Below are 12,418 nucleotides of genomic sequence, written 5' to 3'. Positions count from 1 at the left end.
TTAATGGTAGTCACCATCATGTACATTATATCACCAGAACTTACTTATCTTATAACTGGAGGTTTGTATCTTTGACCACCTTCACCCACTTCTCCCCACCAACCCATCCCAGGCAACCACCATTCTCTTCTCTGTTTTTATGCACTTGGTTTTCTTAGATCCTGCATTTAAGTGAGATATAATATTTTTTTTTCTCTACTTACTTATTTTACTTAGCATCATGGCCTCAAGGTCCATCCATATTGTCACAAATATGCAAGATTTTTTTTTTTTTAATGACCAAATAATACTGCATTCAGAGAGAGAGAGTGCACATGCATGCACAAGCACGAACACGTGTGGCAGCTTATCTGTTCATCTGTCAATGGATACAAGTTGTTTCCATGTCTTGGCTATTATAAATAATGCTGCAGTGAAATGGGAGTGCAGATACCTCTTCAAGTTCATGATTTCATTTCTTTTAGATATATATCTAGAGGTGGGACTTCTGGATCATATTGTACTTCTATTTTTAATTTTTTGAAGGACCTTTATACTGTTTTCCATAATTGGTGTACCAATTTGCATTCCCTCCAAAAGCATACAAGGGTTCTCTTCTCCACATCCTTATCAACATTTGTCATCTTTTGTCTTTTTGATAATAGCCTTTCCAACAGTTGTGCGGTAATACCCCATTTTGTTTTTGATTTGTATTTCCCTGGTGATTAATGATGTTGAGCACTTGTCATGTACTTAGTGGCCATTCCAGTATCTTCTTTGGATGATATATCAGGCCCTTTGCCCATTTTTTAATTGGATTATTTGAGATATTTTGCTGTTGACCATGAGTCCCTTATATTAATTTTGGATATTATTTTGGATATTTACTTTGTTAGGTATGTGGTCTGCAAATATTTTCTCTCATTCCATAGATTACCTTTTCATTTTATTGATTATCATTTATTGTGCAGTACCTTTTTAGTTGGATATAGTCCCAGTTATTTATTTTTGCTTTTGTTGCTTGTGCTTTAGATTTCATATCTAAAAAACAATGCCAAGACCAATGCAGGGAGCTTTTCCCCTATGTTTTCCTCTAAGAGTTTTATGGTTTCCAGCCTTATGTTTAAGTCTCTGCTCCATTTCAATTAACTATTATGTGTGGTGTAAGATAAGGGTCCAGTTTTTTTCCCACGTGCATATCCACTTTTCCTCTTTCACTCTTGATATTGGTAACTCAGACCTTATTTTTTCCCTTTGATCAGTCTTGTCAGGGGTTTATCAATTTTGTTAGTCTTTTAAAAAACAAACTATTAGGCATACCAGAGTAGCTTAGTCGGATGAACAAGCTACATTGATTTCGGCTCATGCACAGGATCTCATGATCCCCACATGGGGCTCCATGCTCAGTGCAAAGTCTGCTTGTCCCTCTCCCCCCACCCCCACCATCTGTCTCTCTCTCTCTCAAATAAATCAAATCTTTAGAAAAAAATTAAAAATAAAAACAAATTTGGGGCACTTGGGTGGCTTAGTTGGTTAAACATTCAACCTCTGGTTGTGGCTCAGGTCTTGGGGTCCTGTGATGGAGCCCTATTTCAGCCTCCCCACTCAGTGGGAAGTCTGCTTCTTTCTCCCTCTGCCTTTCCCCTTGCTCATGCTCTCTTTCTAAATTAATCAGTCTTTTTTTTTAAGATTGTATTTATTTATCTGAAAGAGCAAGAGTGAGAGACCACAAGCAGGGAGAGCAGCAGATGGAGTGGGAGAAGCAGGCTCCCTGCTTACCAAGCGGGCTTGATCCCAGGACCCTAGGATCATGACCTGAGCCAAAGGCAGACACTTTAACCAACTGACCCACCCAAACAGTGCTAAAATTTTTTTTTTTAAAAATGTTTTAATAAAAACAAACTTTTAGCTTTGCTGGTCTGCTTTAGTGGGCATATATGTTTTTTCTTTAAATTCTGCTTGGATGTCGTGGTTGTTTTTAATAATAATAAATACTGCATTCCAAAAAACAGCACTTTAAAAGAAAAGCCAAGAATTTCTGAATTTGTGTTGCTTATAATTCTCTAGTAACTGATAGATTTTCCTTTTTTAAAAATTTATATTTAAATTCAATTTTGTTAACATTTAGTGTATTATTAGTTTCAGAGATAGTAGTTTCCTTTCTTAATGCAGGGCTTTATAAGTCATGCCTGCTACTTTTCAACTCTTCAGTAACACATATTTTACCTTAAAAAACAGTTATTTGGGCACCTGGGTGGCTCAGTGGGTTAAGCCGCTGCCTTTGGCTCGGGTCATGGTCTCAGGGTCCTGGGGTTGAGTCCCGCATTGGGCTCTCTGCTCAGCAGGAAGCCTGCTTCCTCCTCTCTCTCTCTCTCTCTGCCTGCCTCTATGCCTACTTGTGATCTCTGTCAAATAAATAAATAAAATCTTTAAAAAAAAAAAACAGTTATTTTACAAAATTGCAGTATATCTGATTTTTTTCAGCAGGATGTTACCAGAATAGTAAATTATCTCTATAATACCACACCTAGGAAAACATTTCTACATTTCTAGATTTAGCAGACATTCTTACACAACATAGAGTGAAATTATATTGCTAGTCTATAATTTCTCGAAGTGCATCTAATTTAAAAACTAAAGTTTATATTAATGTTGGACTTTATGTTTTTCATTTATAATTTTGTTAATCTCAAGGTGTATGGTTGCACATAATTATATAAAATACTTTTAAAGTTGAACAAACTGTTATATGGCAAAATACCATATTGCTGCTTTAAGCGTTCTTTTTTTTAAGATTTTAAGATTTTATTTATTTATTTGACAGAGAGAGAGAGATCACAAGTAGGCAGAAAGGGAGGCAGAGGGAGAGGGGGAAGCAGGCTCCCCACCGAGCAGAGAGCCTGACGCGGGGCTCAATCCGAGGGCCCTGAGATCATGAGCCGAAGGCAGAGTCCCAACCCACTGAGCCACCCAGGCACCCCTTAAGCTTATTTTTTCTTAACATGATGAAGTACACAGCAGTGTTACTAAGAATGCTGGATTTGCAGTTTGAGTACCATGAAATGTTATATATAATCAGCGTTTGGTAAGACAAATTTGGACCTCAGTCTAGAGATTTTACAGCAGTCATCATTTAGGTGGCAGTTGAAGACGTGAAAATAATTGAGATCACCCAGGTACACTGAATGAGATTGAGCACAATTGTGTTGAAAGACAAAGATGTAAGTGGAAGAAGGACAGAAGTTATAGGATGGGGGCGCCTAGTTGACTCAGAGCATCCAACTCTTGATCTCAGGGTTGTTAAGTTCGAGCCCCATGTTGGGTGTAGAGATTATTTAAAAAATAAAATCTTTTAAAAAAGAAAGAGAGAGAGAAGTTAAAGGGGGGAAAAAAGGAAAGTGGATGAAGCAGGACATTGGCAAAAGCCAGCATTGGGCCCTGGTGCTTATGAAGGAAAGTAGCTTTGAAGAGGCTTTAATATAAATTTAGATCAGACTACCTAAAGCTGGAGGCAGGAAAGTAGGAAACAGAGTTCTCTCTTGATGACCTCTATTTACTATATAAACTAGTAGCAAGTAGTAATCTCTATTTACTATATAAACTAGTAGCAAAACAATCTTGATGTTTTTGTTATGCACCTAAGTGCAAGAGGACTTGGTGCTAGGACCTTAGGATACAAGTGGCTCAGTGGGTTAAGCCACTGCCTTTGGCTCGGGTCATGATCTCAGGGTCCTGGGATCGAGTCCCACATCGGGCTCTCTGCTCAGCAGGGAGCCTGCTTCCCTCTCTCTCTCTCTGCCTGCCTCTCCATCTACTTGTGATTTCTCTCTGTCAAATAAATAAATAAAATCTTTAAAAAAAAAAAAAAAGATTGTCATGGTCCCTTGCTTTCTGATATTTACAGAGCTGCCTATTAGAAATAGTAAGTACAGAATAACTTACTAGAATAAGTAGGTATTGGATACTATGGGAACACAAAACAGGAAGCCTAACCTGGTCTAATTTGAAGACAGTCTCCTCCAGGAAATGGCTTAGGCTAATTCCTGAAAGTCTAGAAGTCACCAGACAACAAAAAAGTTGTAAGTAAAGGAGTAGGAATTAAACCTAATGGACCAGCATATGGAAAGACCTAGACACTAAAAAGAGCATGGAAGATTCTCAAACAAATCTGAAAGGAATTCTTCAGTATATGTGGAGCAGAAGGTGCAAGAGCAAAATTGGTGAGCTTATGTGGGCTGTACAGGTGTGTAGTAGCAAAACATCAAAAAATGTTGAAAGCTACATTATACTAGACTGATCTGAAGGGCAAAAGAAAGCCAGTGAAAGGTTTTCCTGAGGGCAGGTGCTTCAGGGCAGTACTGAAGCAGTACCTGGTAAGTCAGGATGATTGAGCACTGCATAATAGTTGAGTCTTCTAGGGAAAAGTCTGGTAGAGATGGAGATGATTTACAGTATTCAAAGAATAGTATTCAAAGAAAAGTATCTAGAAGAGTGATGTGGAGAGAAAACTTGGTGACTTAATACAAGTTAGAGGAGAAGATTTTTTTTAAAGGAGTCAAGGATCATTCCTAAATGTATAAGTTTTTGGTCAGCCAGATGGATAATGATGCCATATTTTGAAATTGTGAAATTTGAAGTCTTTATAAAATAGCTGGGTGGCCACTGGGTTTATGAATATGAGGCTTAGGTGAGAGACCTGTGTTGATTAAATTGATGTAGAAGAGGATATCATTTTGAGTTGATTAGGAGAACTTCTTCCTTTGTCAAAATATAAGTCAAGATTTACATGTATATGCAGGTACATATGAATTAATGTTTTGTAGTTAATGTGCTTCTCCCCACCCCCTTTTGTTTCTATGTTTTTAAATAGTTCTGGGTTATTTCCTCTTCTTGCAAATGCTGCCATGTCTGTGAAACCAACATTGCTAAGTTTGTATGAGATCTATTACCTGCCTTTGGGTAAAACACTGAAGCCTGGTCTACAAGGATTGCTGACTGGTATTCTGCCTGGCTTAGAAGAAGGATCAGAGTACTATGAGAGGTAAGATGATACTGTTATTAGTGCAACTAAGTAAGCAAAGTCATAGATTTGTCAGCAAGCATCCTTGGATCAATAATGTTTTAACATCACAAAAATTATTCTAAACACTTGACCTGAAGGTTTCTATAACAACTAAAAAAATATTGTAGTATGTATCTAATTTGTGTATTGCACTGAAAATATAGGTAGGTTATAAGAACACAAACTTGGGAGGTAGATGCACTGGGTTCAAATCCTGGCTCAACAGACACTAGACAGCTTAGACAAGCTTTTCAACATTTCAGAACTTTATTCAGTTTCTTCATCTCTAAAACAAACAGCACTTATTCCATTCTGTTACTGTAATAATGAAATCACTTAGTCAAGTCCTAGCACATACAAGTTACTCAAAAAATTGCAACCCATAATTTAAAATAATCAATATGTTGGAACTTAAATTAATAAAAGAATGGGAAATTGGACCATATTTTAACAGTTTTTAAGTTATTAGTGATGGAAAAGAGCCTAACACCAAGTACAGGGCCGTTTTACTAGCTGTGACATGATGCTCTTGATATTTTAACTTCTTAAAGAAAATGAATTAATCTATTTTGGAGCCTATTCCTGCTTCTGAGGAAGTTTATAGTTATAGACAGTGCATGATGGCATTAACTATCTTTAGTAGCTTGTTACTAATATTCTTCCCAAAAAGGAAATTTTGAGTTGAGGTGGCAAAAACAGAAAATGCCAAGCTTATTTTATGAGTACACTTAATGATTTTGATTTAAATAATTTATTCTGGTGTATTGACCAGCTACTCTTTTATTTTGGTTCATATGTTTCTATAATGCGATAAGAATCTAATCCTGAAAATACTGGATTACCTTCCTAAACTACTTGGAGAAAATAAAATTTATGTCTAAAAACATCATTTTCTTTTGTCAACTTTTTTACTCGCTTACAATTTTAGAAACATATGATGTAATTTCGTTTAATGTATAGCTGAGTTTTGTTTCTAATTGTTATATTCTGGGGAAACACTTTATAAGTCTGTTAGTCACAATTAAAAATTTAACATAATGATTTTTATGAGTGTGGTATCTTTGATTTGTCTCGTTATGTGTCTTGGTCCGTTTGAGCTGCTATAACAAAATACTTCAGATTGGGTAACTTATAAACAACTAATTTGTCACAGTTCTGAAGGCTGGAAGTCCAGTATCAGTATGAGCAAGGTCATGTTCTGGTGACGCCCTCTTCCTGGTTCATAACTAGAGCCTCCTCCCTGGTCCTCACACAGTGGAAGGGACTATGGAGTTCTGTGGGATTTCTTTCATAAGAGCACTAATTTCATTCATGTGATTTCCACCCTCAGGATTTAAGCACCTCTCAAAGGCTCTGCCTCGCCTGGTATCATTTTGGGAAGATAAGGTTTTAACATGATTTTTGAGGAGACATAAATATTCAGACTATAGCATTATGTTTTAGCAGTTATTCCACACAAATTATAATAAAGGGATTTATAACCATGTTCTTTTAATCCAAAGATAAATTAAGGCCATGAGGGAGTATAGTGTTGGGTTAAATCACATAGCAAGTCAATAGACAAATGGATAAGGAAGATGTGGTCCATATGCACTATGGAGTATTATGCCCCCATCAGAGAGGATGAATACCCAACTTTTGTAGCAACCTGGACGGGACTGGAAGAGATTATGTTGAGGGAAACAAGTCAAGCAGAGAGAGTCGATTATCATATGGTTTCACTTATTTGCGGAGCATAACAAATAACATGGAGGACATGGGGAGATGGAGAGGAGAAGGGACTTGAGGGAAACTGGAAGGGGAGGTGAACCATGAGAGACTATGGACTCTGAAAAACAACCTGAGGGTTTGGGGAGCCAGGTGGTGGGTATTAAGGAGGGCACGTATGGCATGGAGCACTGGGTGTGGTGCAAAAACAATGAATACTGTTATGCTGAAAAGAAATTTAAAAATAAATAAATAAATAAATCACATAGCAAGTAAACAGTAAAATGCATCATCAGATTCTTTTGATTCTGACTACTATATTACAATATAATAAATTTTTAGGTATTATGTTATTCTCTGCTTGAAACAAATCAAAAGTAATTTATTTTTAAATATAGTCCCTAATAAAGCAATAATGCATCTTTGATTTTGTTACAGGTCTGATTAAAGTTTTATGAATTGCAGGATGTGAGGGCAATCTTGGTGTGACATCTGTCACCCCATGGATCACTAGGGTTGATTCAACTGACCTGGCTGGCTAGGCAGGTGTCCTCTTCTTCCTTCACTGTTCCATGTGTGTCCCTCCTGAAGCTGTGTGCTTGTTCAAAGCGGACAGCCTTCCACAATAGAGGCGGGCCATTCTTTAGTCAAGGCTATACGGGTAGCTGTGCTCCCCTGCAAGAATCTCCAGCAAACTTTCAAAGTTATTGTGAATTATATAATATGATTTCAAAGAGAAGGAAACAGTTGGAAAACGTCCTTTCAGAATTCATAGGGGGAGCACCTGGGTGGCTCATTTGGTTAAGCATCTGACTCTTGATCTCAGCTCAGGTCTTGATCTCAGATGGGTCATGAGGTCAAGCCCCATGTTGAGCTCCACACTGGGTGTAGAGCCTACTTTAAAAACAAAAAAATTCATAGAAATTCAACAGAAAATATATTCTGCTACAGGATTACTATTAACTAAGATGTATAGGACTGAAGATTCATTTTACAGATCAGGACATGGAACTGGAGAAAGATGAAGTGACTTCTCCATAGTAAGTAAATGGGAGAGCCAGGACTGAAATCCAGTCCTCTTGGAGAATGCAATTTTAGTCTATCACAGTTGTGTCCAGCGCAAAGCATGGAACAATAGTGTGAATGCTCTCATACATTCCGGAGGAGAATAATTTCCTTTTAGCAACATGAAACTAAATGCTGTCTTCTTAAGCCACTTTGTTTTGTCCCTCAGAACAAACACCTTGTTGGAAAAGGTTGCTGCTGCAGTGGACCAGTCAGCCTTCTACAGTGCCCTCTGGGGTAGTCTCCTTACCAGTCCTGCTGTACGGTTACCAGGAATCACATATGTCCTCGCCCATTTGAACAGGAAGCTTTCCATGGAAGATCAACTTTATATAATCGGCAGTGATATTGAACTAATGGTATGTCTATGTATGATTGCTCACATAACCTACTCCTTCAGAGCCGGGCACACTGTTCCAGACAGATGGTGAGAATTGTGCCACAACCAGAGTTCCTGTTTCCATGGAACTTGCATTTTTCATCAAGGAAACTTAAAGACCAAATTAGTCACTAAGTGTTGTTTTTAAAAGTGTCAAAAATTTTTTTTCATGGAAAAGGAATTATAGATTATATGTTGTCTTCAGCTGTTATTCAAGCAAATAAATGGTCTTTATTGCCATCTTGCTAACTGATCAGACCTCTGTTAACATAGCCACATTAATTATATCATTCCAAAGGAGACATTTTCAGTCATAGCTTCCATTATAGGAAAGATGGATTTTCAACAAAGTGACAGCCAAATTCATTTTTGAATTTGTACAAGAAGATACAGAACCAAAGGAGATGGTGAAAGATAGTACCCAAAAAAACACATTGATTGCTTATACTTTTTAATTTCTAGATTAAGAACAGAAGGAAACCATTTCTCTCTCTAGAGTGCTATACTATGAAAATTAGCAAGGAGTAAAAAACAAACCCTCAAAGGGCACTATGAAAAGTTTTTTTTTTAATTATGGTTAATCATCCTGTACTTTTTTCCTATATGATTATAAAATGACCAAGATTTTTATGCAGATTTATGGTCACATGTATTAAACTCTAATTAACATACATGGAAAATAACAACTTGTGTGTACAGTTTATGAATTTGGATAAAGCCTACAGCCAAGTAACCAATACTACAATCAAAATAAAGACTATTCATATCACTCCAAAAAGTTCTTCTGGGCCCCTTTGTAGTTATTTCTCTTCTCCTATACTCCCAGGCCCTTGCAAATACTGGTCTGATACCAGTTCTGTAGTTGTACTTCTTCTAGAATACTATATAAATGAAATCATACAGTATCATCCATTAAGTCTGGTTTCTTTTGCTTTGTAGAACACATTGGAGATTCATCCATGTATTTATGCGTATCAGTGGTGTGTTCCTTTGCATTGCTGTGCAGTATCAAGTTGCATGAATGTACTGCAATTTGTTTATTCATTCACCAGTTAATGAACGTTTGTTTCTCGTTTGGGCAATAATGAATAAAGCTGCTGTAAACAGTTGCATACAGTTATTTGTGGAGACCTATGTTTTTATTTCTTAAGGAAATGCCTAGGAATGGGATTCTTGGTTCACTTGGTAAAGATACATTTTTTAAATAACAACTTTATTGAGGTACAGTTTACATACCACAATGTTTATCCTTTGGAATTATATAATTCAGTGGTTTTTAGTATATTCACAAAGTTGTGCAGATATCACTATCTAATTTTTAGAACATTTCCATCACCTCAAAAAGAAACCCCTTAGTCATTAATCACACCATGTTTTTCCCTCACTCTTGCCCCTGGCAACCACTAATCTTTCTGTTCCTATATATTTGTCTATTCTGAACATTTCATACAAATGCAGTTATATAATATATAGCCTTTTATGAATGACTTCTTTCACTTATCAATATTTTTAATATTCACCCATGTTGAGCTGGTATTAATACGTAATTCCTTTTTATGGTTGAATAATAGTGCATTGTGTGGATAATACCACATTTTATTTATCTGTCCATCAGATAATTTTTTTGGCTATTATCAGTAATGCTGTGAACATTGACATGTAAGTTAATAGATACCTTAGCAGGTGTAAAATATTATTGTTTCGATTTGCACTTCCCTAATGACTAATGATATTGAACATATTTTCTTATGGTTATTGTCATTTTTAAATCTTCTTTGGAGAAGTATCTCCTCAAATTCTTTGCCTGTTACTTAAGTTAAGTTATTTCGCTTTTTGTTGTTGAGTTGTAGTTCTTTATATATTCTGGATGTTATATGTTTATATATATGATTTAAAACCATTTTTGCCCGTGCTATGGACTTGTCTTCTTCTTTCTTAATACTGTCCTTTGAAGCAGGAAAATTTTTATTTTGATAAAGTCCAGTTTATCTGCTTTATCTTTCGGCATTTGTGCTTTTGGTATTAGATATTTTCTAAGAAATTTTATCTAATCCAAGATCACAGTTAATCCTGAATCAACTTTTAGTGTATATTTAAGTTTATAGGAAACCACCAAACTATTTTCTGAAATGACTATACCATTTTTATGCAGATTTTAAAATTTATTGTTACATTTCCTTTTAATAACTTAATGGAAATTTTAAGCAAGTCACTTTTTTATTTCTTTAAAAAACAAATGACATAATTGGAAAACTATTTGTAATACATCACAGAGGACTATCCTTCATATTATTCAGAGAGCTACTATAAATAAGTAGGCAAATATTAATAAGTATAAAAATGGATTTGAACAGATAACCTAAAGGAAATAAAACTAAGTCAAACATATGAAAAGACTCTCAACATTACTTATGATAGAAATAAAAATATAACTACACTGGGATGCCAACTTTCATATATCAGATTGGCAAAAATGAAAAAAAACCATACATGGGTAAACATGGAAATATAAAAAATTGTCACACAAAGTTGGTGGGAATATAAATATATATATAACCTTAATGAAATGCATTGCATTATTTATATTGCAAATACATATACCCCAGGACCCAGCAGTTCTATTTCAAGGGATTTATCCTATAAGAGTACTTGTACATCTTAATATTGCAGCATTATTTACAATAGCAAATATTTACAAACAGCATAAATATCTTTCATCAGAAGCCTGTTAAAAAATTAGGATTCATCTATGAAATAGAGTATTTCTTTAGCCATAAAAAAAATAATGAAGCTCTGTATATAGTGTTAAGGAAAGATCTCCAAGATCTGTTATTAAAAGAAAAAGGCAAAATTTGGGATATATGCATGTGTGTTTTTATTTACTTATATTCGTAGGAAATATTCACTGGTTATACTGGCTCATGCAAAAAAGGAAATTGAGTGGTTGGGAGACAAGTGTGGGAGAGAACTTTTTGCTGTATATACTCTTGTATAACTTAATTTTTTTAAACCATCGTAATATATTTACCTATTCCAAATACTGTAAATACATTTAACCAGTGATAAGAAATTAAGAAGGTTGGAGAAAATGAAGTGTTCCACTTGCATGGTAAATCTTTCCCAATGTAACAGGCAATAGATACTAAAGGCTCTCTTATTTCAGGTAGAAGCAGTAAGTACTTCAGTGCAGGACTCAAGTGTGCTTGTACAAAGAAGCACGCTGGACCTCATACTCTTCTGTTTTCCATTCCACATGAGTCAGGTAAAACATTAATAATAATATAAGGAATTAATAATAATATAAGGAATATATATAAGGAATAATATAAGGAATTCTCTGGAAAATCATAGGTTCCTGATGTGTAGTTATTTTTTAAGTTGGATTTAAGTTGAATTCTTCTGTTTTATGAATGAGTAAGTGCAATACATACTACATACAATACATGCAGAGCTTGAACTCATAACTCTAAGATCAAGACCCATAGTGAGATCAAGAGATGAACACTTAACCAACTGAACCAGGTGCCCCCAACAGTTCCTTTTTTAAGGAGTAGAATTTGTGGAAACTTTGGGGGGTGGGGAGAAGTTTATTGATTTGCATAAGGATATGGAAATTGAAATAGATTATTTCATACCTTTAAAAAGAGTTCTAACCTATAAGAAACAAGAGATAATCATTGCTAGCTCTGAGTGAGGCAGGACTCTGAGACCTAGGCCTTCTGCTCAGCTGTTATGTCTGTCCTGATGTAACTTACCTTTTCTTGGTTTGGCGATTTGGTGATGTATGTCAAACTCTTAGCAGAGTTGGCTGTTTGAAAGCCAAATATTCAGTCACTGTGACATTCTCTAGTACTTTTATTACAAATGAGAACAGTTAACAAATCATGAGTGAAGTGTTTCATTGGTGAAAATGTAATCAATGTCTTCATTTTTAACCCACTGAGCCACCCAGGCACCCCTCAATGTCTTCATTTTTAAAGAGGTAGTCTGAATTCTTTATAGAGTTCTAAACTTTGATGAGTTATGTAGAACACCAATATGTGAACATTCAGAATGGAAGAACAAAAGTAATAAGATGGAAAATTTCTACCTTGGAAAAGGATGTTTATTTCTAAAAAGTCATTAGCAGAAAAGACTATTATTTGAGGGTTTGTAAGAACTATGGTTAGTAGATAAATAGTGAATTTTCATGATCTGTCATGCTCACATTTTTCTTTATTACTTTA

General features: G+C 35.5%; 1 protein-coding gene across 14 annotated transcripts in view; it reads left to right on the top strand.

Annotated features, from left to right (window-relative positions):
• The window catches only part of DOP1A (DOP1 leucine zipper like protein A), a 100,369-nt gene that overhangs the window by 32,399 nt on the left and 55,552 nt on the right, over positions 1-12,418 (top strand). For 11 of the 14 annotated variants that reach the window (XM_044246465.1, XM_044246443.1, XM_044246476.1 and 8 more), the window contains exons 4-6: positions 4,850-5,020; positions 7,983-8,172; positions 11,356-11,454. In XM_044246465.1, coding sequence (XP_044102400.1) covers positions 4,850-5,020; positions 7,983-8,172; positions 11,356-11,454 — 460 coding nt within the window. The remainder of the gene's footprint in view (positions 1-4,849; positions 5,021-7,982; positions 8,173-11,355; positions 11,455-12,418) is intronic. The other 3 variants (XM_044246526.1, XM_044246494.1, XM_044246485.1) reach the window with 1 other exon arrangement.

Source organism: Neovison vison, chromosome 1 (genome assembly GCF_020171115.1).
Source record: "Neovison vison isolate M4711 chromosome 1, ASM_NN_V1, whole genome shotgun sequence".
Classification (NCBI taxonomy): Eukaryota; Metazoa; Chordata; class Mammalia; order Carnivora; family Mustelidae; genus Neogale; species Neogale vison.
The sequence above is the reverse complement of the archived record's forward strand: the minus strand, read 5'-3'. Positions and strand labels throughout refer to the sequence as shown.